The sequence below is a fragment of the Oxyura jamaicensis genome, chromosome 3 (assembly GCF_011077185.1).
Source record: "Oxyura jamaicensis isolate SHBP4307 breed ruddy duck chromosome 3, BPBGC_Ojam_1.0, whole genome shotgun sequence".
NCBI classification, from domain to species: domain Eukaryota; kingdom Metazoa; phylum Chordata; class Aves; order Anseriformes; family Anatidae; genus Oxyura; species Oxyura jamaicensis.
The window spans coordinates 27,105,184-27,118,814 of NC_048895.1; the positions used below are offsets into that span (position 1 = coordinate 27,105,184).

At 39.9% G+C, this 13,631-nt stretch overlaps 1 protein-coding gene across 1 annotated transcript; it reads right to left on the reverse strand.

Annotated features, from left to right (window-relative positions):
• Positions 1 to 356: 356 nt before the first annotated feature.
• LOC118164808 (potassium channel subfamily K member 16-like) lies at positions 357 to 13,182 on the reverse strand. Its single transcript, XM_035322563.1, has 5 exons — positions 12,718 to 13,182; positions 8,578 to 8,692; positions 7,873 to 8,039; positions 5,421 to 5,586; positions 357 to 4,019 (listed from the first exon to the last, which is right to left on the reverse strand). Exons 1-5 carry the CDS (start codon positions 12,928 to 12,930, stop codon positions 3,796 to 3,798), a joined length of 885 nt encoding a protein of 294 aa, XP_035178454.1. The 5' UTR covers positions 12,931 to 13,182; the 3' UTR covers positions 357 to 3,795.
• Positions 13,183 to 13,631: the final 449 nt, after the last annotated feature.

Genomic DNA, 13,631 nt, shown 5'->3' on the forward strand with positions numbered 1-13,631 from the left:
TAGGGGAGCTACACCTTGCTCAGTGCCCTTACAAATAAGGCAGCGTTCAAGCAGGCGTTGTACCACAGAGCAGTTCTGGTAATGTGCTAACATGTTTTTTTGGGGAGATGCTTTAGGCTAATGAGCATAATCTCGTGCTTTTGCTGACAAGATGCAGAATCGCACATGCGAGGTTCTGCCAGCATGAAACTGGCGATGCTATGCTAGCCCAATTCCTGCTTAGAGACATCGTCCTACACGCTCATAAAAACCAACCAACCAACCAACCTTGTGCTGCTCATTGCTCAGTCTTAACTCTGCCTTTTCAGTGCATTCTTTACTGAATGTTTAAACTGAAAAAAAAGTCATCAATAGTATATCACAGGAAGAAAAGATATTCAAAAATGTACACACTCAGTTTTCTTTCATTTAAGATACAGAATAGACACCTGAGCTGCACTTTCACATTATAACCACATTAAAATCAGACAGTTTGTACAAAGCACACTACTAAATATAACCCTGTTGAAACATTGCTGACTAATCATAGAGCATTTAAGGCTTGCACTCAAATTATGTAAAACAAATTACTCGTGAGGCACAGGGTTTGTAACTACAAGCAAGACTGCATGCAAACCCAGGGCATCAAGCATGTGCTTGCTAGCAGAAATTTAGGGAGGAAGAGATTAAAATTCACAACAAATCTTTGAAGAACCTTGTAATATTTTAACAAACTGACTGGCTGATATTCCCTAGAATTCTCAGAAATGGCACTTTGCAATGTCACTTTGCAATCAGAAATGAAGTGCTGTACACCCGAGGAGGATATGTGTGTGTCAGCCTTCTATTTTAAATCTCCAGAGAGACTGGCTCAAATATTTGCAGATGATGTTCTGGTGTTGTCTGGAAGGTACCAAATTTTGGGGGGATGAGGAAGGGCTTGCTGAGTGAGGTTAAAGGGTAAGTGTGAACCTGGAAGAAGGTTCTTGCCCTGCTCTGGGCTGCTCATGATAGCTGCTCAGGACAGCATGCTGCTTCTCCACTTCACAGATGGGATGTAGACATTGCTGGGACATTGCTTCTGCCACAGGCTGCAGAGCTGAGTTCACGTCCTTCAGAAGTGCTGTCTTCCACACGGCCAGGCTGAGCATCTCGTAGCTGGTTGTGTGGGCTCCATTCTGCACAGGGTTGCACTGGTAAAACAGGTTATTAAGAGTCCCTTTGTGCACTTCTCTGGCTCCTTGTAAGCTGTCATGACTGCACAATTCTTCCACATTATTTTTCTTAGCTGGTCAGTTGATAATTGTTGACCAGCTTTTTGTTAGAGGAATAGTACTTAGAAGCACTTGATCCATCCATGCACAAAAACTGGGCCAGTGCTGCTAGTGTGTAGCTCAAAATAAGCTTTATTACAAATGTGCATGACCTTTAGGATCTTCTTAGGATCTTGAAAAATTGACAAAGTGAGCAAGAAATTTCTATTACTTCTATAACAGAGGGGAGGCCATCAGTATCTTTCTCTTCTCTTTTCCACCATGGCCATATGTTTGAGTTTTTTGTTTGTTTATTTTGAGTCTTCTGGCAGGCAGCTTGAGAACTGCCACAGCTACTGTCAGCCTTACTAAAAGTAGCAGGAGTAAAAGTTTCAGAAAATAGTCCCGCTGTGCTGCAATTTTGTAAATCAGTATCAGATACAGGGATAATTTTGTGGACTGAAGTAAAAGCAACCCAAACTCCCTGCGGTCAGATGTCAAGTAAAAAAGATTTAACAAACACTTTGCCCGTAAGTAGTGTATGCATGCTTTTTATCCCTCATAAACATCATTATCACTTTTTATGGCATGCAACATAGTGTAAAACAGTTTATATCATCACCTTTACACTACCGCATGCTTAATGGCTGCCTGTGACTAGATAAAGTAAGGCAGCATGGAAAAAGGGAAGTGAAGGAAACTGACTAGTTGTAAATTCAGTAGAACTTTAGCTTTGTCTTTCATACAAACAGGCCAGAAATGTCTTACAGTGTTGTCACAAGACAGGTACAGAGTATAGCAATGGTGATGATGTTATGAAGTGCATATACAAATGTTATGTCCAAGAAGAGAGAATCCTGAAAGAGTATGTTTCTCAGGAGGTCTGCAAAGATCCAAAAAGCCAGACAGGACAGAGTTGTCTGCTCTCAGTGACAGAGGTTACAAAGAAAATTGTTGCAGAAATTCATGGGAATGACTGAGGAAAATCAACGCAGAGACCGAGCAGATAGAATCTGTGAGGTGGTAAGAGTAAGACATCAGGGAAATCTCAATTGGGATAAGCATTGGAAAACTCATTTTTTTAAATGAGTAAACTACAGCTGGCATTCTTACATGCCAGCATTTCAGATTTGACAGCCAGGCTGCACTATGCAGGAGTCAGCAATGAACACCAAAGAAAGCAAGCAAGCAAGCACTAAGTCAGACACTAGAGCAAGCATCTGTTGGACTCTCCTTAGAAGTCAAAGTCTAGGACAGAAAATATGTGAGAAGAGATTTGTAACTTACACACAAGTATTTACATGTTTTATGGACACTTCCTCAAAATGAAATATCAAAGTAGCTGCTGAAAGGCTGGCATTTGATATTACTGTAGCTTGCCAGCCACAGATTAGCTTGGGGCTGGTCTGCATGCCCAATCATATTTCACTCAAACTTTTACATTAAAGTTCCACTTCTAAATGAGTTTTAAAATAATTAGTTGGTGGTTAATACGAGTTACAAACATACTGAACAAATAGCAGTGTGTACATAATTACAAGCATATCCATAAAATGTGTTAGTGATGGTTATAAACAATCTAGTATGGTACTCTGGGTGAATGAATAATTGTTTAATCAAGTTTTCATAGTTTACTTTAACACAAAGTGCAACTATAGTTTTCTGTCTCAGTGACAAGCCTACTATAAGGTGTTTGGATGACCTCCTTTGGCTTTTCTGCCTCTTTGGAGGTGGCTGCTGCTACTTTTGTCTTGCAATAAGTGCAATAAAGTCAAACTCCCTGTTCCCCTGCTAGTGTGCCACAACTGAGGATCAGGTTTAACACAAGAGCCTATCAGCCTTGTTTAGAGGTAAATGGACAGCATCAGTCCTCTACAGTGTGTGGTAGTTCTTCAGTGAACTGGCCCAAAGCAAATTACAGACTAGTAATATTTGTAATCTGGCTGGAAATAAGGAAATCTGTTTGCATTGGGATTTAGTTTAAAGTGCTGGTTTTGGGTGGTTGTGAAATGAACTCGATAATGACTGCTCTGAGCTGACAATTCTCTTTAAACAGAATTGTAACAGTCCAGACAGTGCTGGATAGACATAAAATTTGAGAGAAACATTTTGGCCCTGGAACTAAAGAAATGTTATCATTTTATATAAAAGCTGCTAAATTCAGATAGTATCAAACTAATCTTAATTGGATGGATGCCATTGAGAAGGTGGCCATTGCTGATGATATTTTTCTGGGGCTTTGTTTGCTTTCTGCTTGGAAATGAAGAAGGATTTCTGTACCTGACTTTTTCCACTGGCGATTCTTGGTGACAGTACTTCTTATGGGAGCTGGGAGGCAGTCACCCTGGATTTCTTGAATACAAATGGCTATGAGAACTGAATTCCAATAGAAAAAAAGAGAGGATAGCAATTGCTTACTGCAGGAGAAGGTGCCTTTGTTGAGTGAGAAGTGCAAAATGAATCCTGGAACAGTTTTACCGTGTGTGCTACTTCTCTGGAGGTTTTAATTGGCTTATGCCCTGATGAAAGGTGCTCTTTCAAGACTTCACTCTGTGTACCTTGCTCAGGTAGGTATGTGGATTCTAGGGTGTTCAGGTTCATCTTCCAGTTTGGTTGTGTCTCCTTCTGCCAAGCTTAAGTTGGGCTTGTGCCACTTCAGCTGAAGGAATTTTTCCATTAAGTCAGCTCCCACGTTGAAGACCAGGGCCAGCCAGGCCAAGCCAAAAACAATCCAAATTGCAGTTAGGCTCCTGTATAGTGGGATATAGTGCTTGTTGGGGTTTGTGCCTGAAAAATCCAGGAAACTTCACGTATTAATCTTGACTGCTTTGGACAACATACATAGTCATAACCTCCCCTCCTCTCCCCCACAGATGTGCATGTTTACCAAGTTTGTGTGATCTATAGGCATTTTTTATTAATTATTATTATTATTTTCATTTTCTTTTTTGTTCAAATCTCAGGTTAAGCTTTGAACAGTTGGCCCCAAATCTCAGAAATTGAGGCTATATAATAAAAATAGCCACATCTACAGTTATTAGGTCTGAACAAAACCGAGTGTTCCCAGCTGCTGACAAAAGACAAACATTGTCTTGGAATCACACTGTTGAATCCATGTTAGCCAAATTTTACTCAAGGGACACACAGCGGATCTCATCTGATTTCAGAAGGTACAGTTTACTACCTCAGTGATATAGTGATTTCTTTTTGTAGTGTGACATACTTTGGTAACCAGGGTTCAAAATCAGTTGGAGAATATTATTTGGGAAATGCAGCCATTTTAAGTAAGTGTTTATGAGAATCTTAACCCCTAGTTTGGTATTTCCACAAAATGAGCAGTTGGTGCAGCTGATACAGATGCACAACACTGCAGCCATCCATTTAGTCTCTGTCATCCAGGTCATTGTGAAGCTTCATAGTGTCCATGGTCAGGATGGGATGGACTTTTCTCTCCTTTCAGGACATAGTTATGAATTCTAGGGTAAGAGAACTACCCCTTATGAAGGAGCAGATCCTTTTTTTTTGTTTGTTTGTTTTTAAAATAAGCATACTATATGTACTGTGTTAAGAGCATCTATTCAAATAAGTGGACGGAAAGGTAGCCCCTCACGTTTCTATTGCTATGCTTCAGCCTAAATCTTTGAAGACTACAAACTATCACAAGTTTTTTGTTTGTTTGTTTATTTTTGTTTTTGTTTGTTTTTAATTTGTATTTTTTCCACAGCTGTCCTGTGGTTGTTAGCAATTTCATCCCTACTGTAAGTACGTAGTATTTTATATCTGGCAGGATTTTGCATTGGGAATGGTTGGCACTTGCTGAAACAAATCACTATTAGGAGAGCATGGCTCAATGGCTTAATACTGAAAATGAGATTTAATTTATATTCCACCTGTCACCCAAGGTTCACATTCATACCAGCCTCAACATAGTCACTGTTGAATTGGTTATTCAGTGGCATAAATGAAATGAGTTTGGTGACTTTCAGATTAGCTGCCAAGAGAAAAACGCCCATGTCATAAATTATCTCATTACTATCAGCTCTCTTTCTCATACCATATTTATAGTGGAATCTGTGTTCTCTGTACTTAGGCTTATACTGCAGTACCAAATCTCAGCAAAGCACCTCCCAGCGAGGTGAAAATGCAGGTAGACAGATAAAATTTATCCATGTTCATCCTTATTATTACCTACTACGTAGTCCCCAAATCCAATTGTGCTCAGGGTGATGAAGGTGAAATAAAAGCCTTCTCCATAGCTCCAGCCTTCTACGTAACTGAAAACCAGTGGTGGGAACACCAGAAACAGCAAGGTCCCTGTAGTCAGGAAGACAGCCACTGCCAGTGTTTGAACTACCTGAAAGATAAAGGGAAGACGGCAGCTAAATAACACTGAGCATCTGTCTAGTGGAAATTGCTGTTTTGCTCTTAATCACAAACCTGCTCCTGCTGGGAGCAATGTCCAAACAGGAAAGGATAAACCAATGCTTATGTGCACTGCAGGCTGACCTTGCTATTTATCCTGCACATAGATATTGTACCTAACCACAAATCCAAAACAATCTCAGAATTAGGAAAAAAAAAAAAAAGATTTTTTTAAAGCTTTTTGCAGCAAGTTTTTAAGTACACCCAAGCTATATTTTCAAAATTACTATAGCAACCATAGGAATGAAACAATCACTTTACATTTCCATTCAAATGGAGATGCTCTTGTAATCACTTGGATCCAGTCTTTTAGGAAAAGCACCAAGTATTGCATAACTCATGATACAAAGATTGGCAAGAACAAATTAGGGTTCTCTTTGCTGTGACTGCTTCCAAAGATTTATAAAGTGGCTTGCAAGAGCTCAGCCAAAAATATGTTTGGATGACATTTGAGTGAAGTCAGTTTGCCTGCTTTTATTTTAAACTTAGAAGCATCCAGAACAGAACTGTTTTCTGTCAGCACAGGGTAGATCTGTGTCTCTCATTACAAACTGCCTTTTGGGAGACGTTAAGGCCAGCTAAGTTACAGCATATGTGGCTGCACCAGATAGATACACAGAAAGGTCTGCGGATGGGTTGCGACAGGGGAATGGCCCAGTGGTTTGATCTAAGGACTGAGGATCAGAAACTCATGGGTTGCCAGGGAACACAGTCATGGCTCTGGTGAACTTTTGACTAGTGCTGTATGGTCTGATGCAAACTCATTGCAATCATTTAAAAATGCCCTCAAGGGCATTCAAACCAGAGTAGGATTTCCTATGCATGTGCCTACTGTGACACAATGAAAACCCAAACCACTTTGTTTATAAAATGGAAGATCCAGGTATCCTTTTTTTTTTTTTTTTTCTGTATTATCCCACATCTAAAACAGTTTGCTGAGCTAAAACTAGGGAAACTTGGCATGACGCTACTGGGTGACTTTGACAAATCTCTTCTGCATTATGTACCACGTCTCTCCAGCTGTATAATAATCCTGACCTCATTTGTGAAGCATTTTGAGAATTACTTAACGACATGTTATAGTTGATTTCTATTCTCATTTAGTTCATTCCAGAAGTGTGATAGCATTTAATTAGATAATAAAGATCATATAAAACTCTATATTGAAATTTACAATATTACTTTTTAACCTGGCTTTCTGGTACCAACATATAAGGTAGAGGAAGTATGTCAGGAATGAGGAAGAATTGATTTTAATTAATTTCCCAAGGCATGATTAAATTGTGTTTAAAAGAAGATGAAACAATTTCTTGGGAGAGACTTTTCATAGTGAAGAAGCAGATAAAGGTCCAAAGCTTCATCTGATCATAGTTCTGCCAAAAATGAGATGTTAATTCATGTGTAGAAAAAAAAAAAAAAAAAAAAAGATCACATCCCAGAATTGCCATTCAGGAAAGATCTAGCTAATCTAGCTACAGTAGCATGAAAGTTCTTCTGGTGGAAGAAGACACATGTAGTCTCCCTTTTTGGTAACTAAAGGGGTCAATACATTGAACTTTTACTCAGAAACATGCATTAACTTTGTTACAACTGACCTTCACGTATTTTATATTATCAGTGTTTCCCTTATTCCAATACATCTGGACTAGTTCAGTGACTCACCAATAAACTATAGCTAAGGAGAAGGACGATTTATTTACATTTCAAGAAAAAAAAAAAAAAAAAAAAAAAAAAGGAAGGAAGTGCTAAATTACTGGCACAATCAGGGAAGGTAATTCAGCCAGATTAGCAGGCCAATAAAAATACCTTGTCTTTGCACAATGTAGACCTAGATTCTGAGATAGATACCAGCCAGCATAGGCTAGATAATAAGAGCTTGATTCAGCAACGCATGTATGTGGACGTTTTCTGCTAAAGTCACCAGAAATTAAAGACCTGGCTCAAAATTGAGGCCACACTTGCTTAACAGTTTTGCTGAATCAGGGTCTAAAAAGGCAAATCTGGAGTCCCTCAGGCAAAAGCAAATTACTTTAAAGCTATCATATATAAATACAGTATATCAATTTTCTGATATAGAGGACAATGTAATTGCTGCAGTTCAAAAAGATGTAAGCAAGCTCCAGGAAACCCAATCTAACAGCCTTACTACTATCTAAGAAAACAGTCTCTATTAGTTTTGAAACAGTGGAAAAAAAAGATAGATTGATACACATTGTACCTGGGCACGGCCTGGCTTTTGCACCCATCTTTCCAGCATCATCAGATGAGCATTGAGGCCTTTCCCCAGCTGATTAAGGAAGGCCAGGTTGAGCGGCACCCCGAATAAGGCATAAAACACACAGAAGACTTGTCCTGCCACGGTGCTGGGGGACCGGTTACCATAACCTAGAACAAAAAAAGAAAACAGCTACATCAAAAGGTTTCACAGTCAGGCTGCAGGCCATCACGGCAATTTCCTAGGCTTGGAAGCTTACTTCTATTAAGCGTCAGGGACCTGGAGGCCTGTGATTTTCCACAAGGAAATCTACCTACAAATTGTCGTAGCTTATGGTAGACCCCTGTGTATTCACTACTACTAACAGAACATAACAAGGAAAATATTACTCTTAGCGAGTACTGCGACTTTCTTTAGGTCTCTGATTTTGTAGTAAGTGCAACTGAGTGCTTTAAAGCAACCTCAGGAGGTGCTCCACATGCACAATATCGTATTGCTTGTGCCAAAGAGGTACTTGGTCATTTTTGCAGGTGTAATATGCTGGATAAACAAGCCTAGCAGGTATAATTTAAAACTGCTAAGAAAACATAATCCACAGTAATCAGGTTTGTCTTATAGGTGCATTCTGTCCACCAATTTTATTTTTCTGGGGACTTTACAGGACAGCTGGAGTAACCTCCAACTTATAAGAAAAAAAGAGTTCCTCACCTATAGTGGTGACAACAGTTCCTGCAAAAAAGAAAGAGTTGCTGAAGTCCCAGTTACTGGGATTTGTAGAGTTTCCTTCTGGGTTGACCCCTTTTTCCCATGCTTCCATGAGGACCTAAGGCAGAAGAGGTCAAAGGAGCAAAGATGGAACAACACATTAGAGCAGATCAGGAAAAATGTCAGAAAAAAGTAAATAAACAACAGCAGAGAAGTAAATGCTGTTTTCCATCTTGAGCAAACAGAGCAATAAATGGTGCAGATAACAGAGTAGAGTATGACTAAGACGACCTGAGAGAGGTCTTATGCTGACATAGTAAAACGCTGAAATATAGCTGGCCAGGAACTTGAACTCTTATTACTGGAGAACTGGCCATTGAAGTAGGAATGGTTCCACAACTACTTGAAGGCTGAGGGGAGGGGAATGGAGGGAGTCCCCGCAGTCATCAAACTGGGAAAATTAAGTGAAGTTATGCCATAAAAAATACAGACAGTTTCTCTCCTTTCCTTCCTAGAATAGTCATTGCACTCCAATTTTAAATTTGGGCACATGTAAATGCATGCCTGTACCTGAGGGGAAGGGCATGGGAGCATGCTCATTTCTGTTTCCAGCATGTAAGTACTAGTGAGGATGGATTACTTTTTTTAGGCTATGGCTTCCCAGTAATTTTCAGCTGATACCAGGCTTCTCCTGGTTTGGAGATTAGCTAATGAAATATTCTTTGCCATTCCAGATAGCTCTAATCAGATGATAAAAACTACTATGTGCAAATAAATAAATAAATAAATAATCCAAATCTCCTATTTGTCTGTCAAGTATCTATCAAATATCTTATTAGCTGCCTTAGTGAAGAATGTGTTTCTTTGTTCTCCCTGAGGATACTCTGTACGAAAGAGGTTGCCGTCTGCTCAGGGGCTGGAGTTTCAAGAATCTTCTTTTTTGTTACATACCAATTTTGAAGTTCAGGTCACAGACTTCATCATTTTGTAAAATGCCTGAAGGACTTGTGAATTCACACTCTTTCACTTCAGTGGACTGTTTTCTGAAGCAGGACATGAACAGATTTCAACAGCAGCTCCAGCCTTAGTTGGTTCCATGAGCATGAGACTAAAGATGTTCTTTCTTGATTCAAATATTGACCACTGCCAGAAGGATTGCTTATTTGATGAACATATCCATGACAAGGTAACTGATTTTGCATTGGTTTGGCAATATTAGCTTATATTATCTGTGCTGGTAGATTGGGTAACCTAAGTTTAACAGCTAATGTTATTCTTCATTAACAAATCCTACAGCATTGTTTGAGTCCATCAGATAAGCCAGCTTGGCACCATCATATGTGATTTCATGATTGAAGGCCAGAATAATTTATTTTCAATGTGACAAAGAACTTATCCATTAAAGGCCTGGCTTCAGAATGAGAAGAATTTGACACATCAAATCATCTAGAGTTTACTATATTTGATATTTAGAAGGAACACAGTGAAGCTACTGAGGTGTGAGTCATTTGAAATGTCTAAAACAATCACAGGTCAATTCATTCCTGTAAGAAGCACCTTTCTGTTCTGTTTCAATATGCACGCTTTCAGAGGAGCTTCATCCACATCACAAAAGCCATCATTGAGCAGTGAGGCAGTATTAAATGTTGAACACTCCAGAAACAGTTTGACAAGGCCACATTTCTTGGCATGACAATTGCTTTTAAGCATAACCCCAAGAAAAAGAGGGCAGACTGGTGCCAGGGTGGACCATTCCTAAACAAGCAGGTTGAGGTGGGGTGGTTGTAATGGCTCCTAGCTCCTTTCTGTCTACAGCTCAGATACTGGTTAGGGCTGCAGTGAGAACAGAGCACCTGCTGAATGGTTGATGAGCATTAGCCGTTGCCTTTGGGAGCAGAAGTAGACAGTAAGTAAAAGCAACGTGCTAGAATTAACAGTGACAGGATGAAGTCTGCATAAAGCTAGGATGTGGGGAGAGTAAGAGCTGCCATTCAGCACCTGTCCCCCTCCCAGAGCACATTGGAGTCACTCACGGTCAAAGACCAGAAGTTAGCCCTCTTGGCCAATATTTGTATCAGTTGCCTTAGGGTTGGAAATGTACTGCAATATTCAAAACAGGGACTTTAGAGGTACCTCCTCACTCTGTGAATCTGCTTCTTGGTTATGCTGTGAGCATGGTGTAATTTCCTGACCAAAGTACGATTACCAGAGACACATTAGATTGCAGTGTTTGCATTTGCACTCTCCTGAAGTTCCAGGTTGTTCGGCTTAGGAGCTCCAGCTCAGGGTCACCTCTCAACTAGAAAGTTTTAGCCTAGCAAAACCAATGTAGTTTATGGACATGGAATGGCAGGAATTTGCTTCATGCAAAATGGAGTAAAAAGTTAATGAATTATAAGTGGTAAGTCTATTACTAGTGATAATGGATATGGAAATAGAAAACTTGGGTTGATTTTCAGATTAAAGGATTTAAGTATAAAAAAGTGGAAATAAGGAAGTACAAATTTGTCATCTGAGTGGAATCTAGTGCCTGTGTCTAACCACAGTATGAATACTGTCACTTTTTAGGCTGGAACTTCTGACATTATGAACTGGCCTCCTTAACAATATAGATAAAATATACAGTGAGACAATTGCTTCCCTGCACTAGTTTTAGAGTTATAAATTTCGTCTGGAAAGAATTCTATTCCCTACTATTTGAAAGAGCTGCACTGATTTCTTAACAGGGGTTATAAATGACACATGAGTCATTTGTAGGCAGAAGACTATTAAGTGTTGAATACTCTGAAGCTTGGTGCATTGTAGCTGATAATTTGGTGCCCTCAGCCGGTTTTGTTTGGAACAGCTGAATTGTGAAATTGTGTCTAACAGCTGAGAGGCAGCAAAATGTGATTGTCTGAGAGGCCCAGCAGTCTAAGGAAGCTCCACAGGAGCCAAAGTGGGGGATCTGGACATTCATGAACCCTCCCTAGGGCTTGTATGGTACCAGAGATTTAACTAAGCCTTTTAACCCTATAAATTATCCCAATTTGGTTTAGAATGAGATTCAGGGTCTTCTCTGCTGTCATTACCACAGAGCCAAGGGAAAGGCAGGTAATATCACTAACTGGTGTAGCTGAGCTGAAAAAAAGCAAATTTTTTAGGCTTGAAAGCTCTTGAAAACTCCAGTCATTTCCTGGGCAAAGCCAAATGTTCCCCCAAAACATGTCACAGTATTAGTCATCATCAAGACACTGTCCTTGTAGACAGAGTTCAGGCACCTTCCATTCCCTTTTTGATCTGAACTTCACACTGTTTGCTTACACCTGTTTACAGAATCTAGGTTTTTATGTTGATCTGAAACATGTGCCTTGGTGGAAATCCTCTGATTCAGACAGTGCAATCTTGCATCCTGTTCAGTGTTTCTGTCAGTTTTAATGATGTGAGAGAAAGAGTTCAAACCATTTAGGCACCCAGGTCTGTGTCTGGAGAAATTTTGAGCATAAAGAAAGTGATAATTCAAGGATTTTTGCCCATTTCTTACAATACTAGAATGACAGGATTTGTCCATAAGTAATACCAAGTGAGGGCTTGTAATTAATCTCCAGCCTGTTTTGAGGAATAGATTAAAATGTAATTGAAGATGTCATTAACTGACAACTCATATTGAATAAGAGCTCTTTAGCACTTAATGTAAATGATAAATGACACAGCTTATGATGGCTGACCTCATCTTTTGTTTAGAGGCCTGGAAGTGCAGGACTGCCTTCAAGTGCAATAGATGATTTCTGTTAGAAAAGAAGGGCAGAATCTGTGCAGGTTTGGGCTGAAGTACTTTAGCAGAGCAACCTACTTTTTGTAAGGTTTTTGTCCCCATGCATAACCTCCATGCATTATTCTGGGAGCTACAAACCATGAAGCTGAAATTATTATAAGGTAACATGAAGGTTCATTAGCAGTTTTGCCTGTTTTGGGTGTTTATGAATAGATCAAAATAAAGTGGTATGGGAAGGGGCTTGAGAAACCATTGCCTTTCTCTTGTACAGTTAGTCCTCCAATATTGTGGGTAGCAGATCAATTTATGACATGTTTGGCCAAAACAGTATAATTACTTCTAACAAAAATAATGCTTGAGCCAAAATCACGGGAGCCTGTTCCTCTTACCTGTACAAACTGCTCCAGGGCTTGCCTATCCAAGCATGTGTAGTTCTGCAGGAACTTGAGCTTCTCCAGCTGGAACTGGTCCCGAGAGTGGGTCTCTGCCTGCTTTTCCAGCAGCTGGAACACCATAGCACCCAGGAGGAGGTAAAAGAGATACCCCAGTACCAGCAGCGGAGTCCAGCTCTTCTGCCAGTTGGGTACTGTGAGGAAGGGCATGCTGCTGCTGCTGCAAGTCCCTGCTCAATACTTACAAGGTTACAGTCCTGAGATCTGCACTGCCCCAGACAACCTGAAATCACACACCAGTGTTCCCAGCAAGTGTGCCAGAGATTTTTCTAACAGAAAATATGGGTATCTAGCCTATACAAAATGAGACTAACAGGAAAATTTTATCCCTCCATATCTTTTCTCTATCCAGAACAAAAGAAGAACATTTATAGTTTAATAAGAATGCAAATCATAGTGTTTTCCTCTTACGAAAACAACTTTTATCCAAAGATCTCGATGAAATGAATGAAGCCTGACACAAACCCTATGAGATGGGTACCGTTTTGTAGGCTGGGAAGCTGAAATAAAACTGGCTTAATTACTTACCCAGGGTCATATGAATGTAGAGCCACAAATAGGCTCTGAAAGTCTTCACAACTAAAGCCTTACTCTAAACACTAGACTTCTGTACAAGAAAACACTATAAACACTCTAGTTACAACAGACTCCCCAGAACTAAGAAGACTATGGAGCTGAATAAATGGAAAAGTCAATAGCTGCCGTCTGTACCATACAAACATTGCTGGTACCAGTGAAAGCAGCGTGATGAAGCTCGCAAACATCCTGAATTCAGCCTGGTCCCAAGACAGAGCTTCTCTTTCTTTCTTAACCAGAAAAAGATCAGCCCCTCACTGCCTTTCCTGCTGGTC

Bases quoted from the DNA above. Each gene is read 5' to 3' on its own strand.
- LOC118164808 (XM_035322563.1), bottom strand. From the start codon at position 12,930: ATGCCCTTCCTCACAGTACCCAACTGGCAGAAGAGCTGGACTCCGCTG. The intron at 8,040-8,577 runs GTGAGGAACTCT...TTTTTGTTCTAG, and splicing joins AACTGTTGTCACCACTATAG to GTTATGGTAACCGGTCCCCC. The intron at 5,587-7,872 runs GTACAATGTGTA...TTTATCTTTCAG, and splicing joins AAAAGCCAGGCCGTGCCCAG to GTAGTTCAAACACTGGCAGT.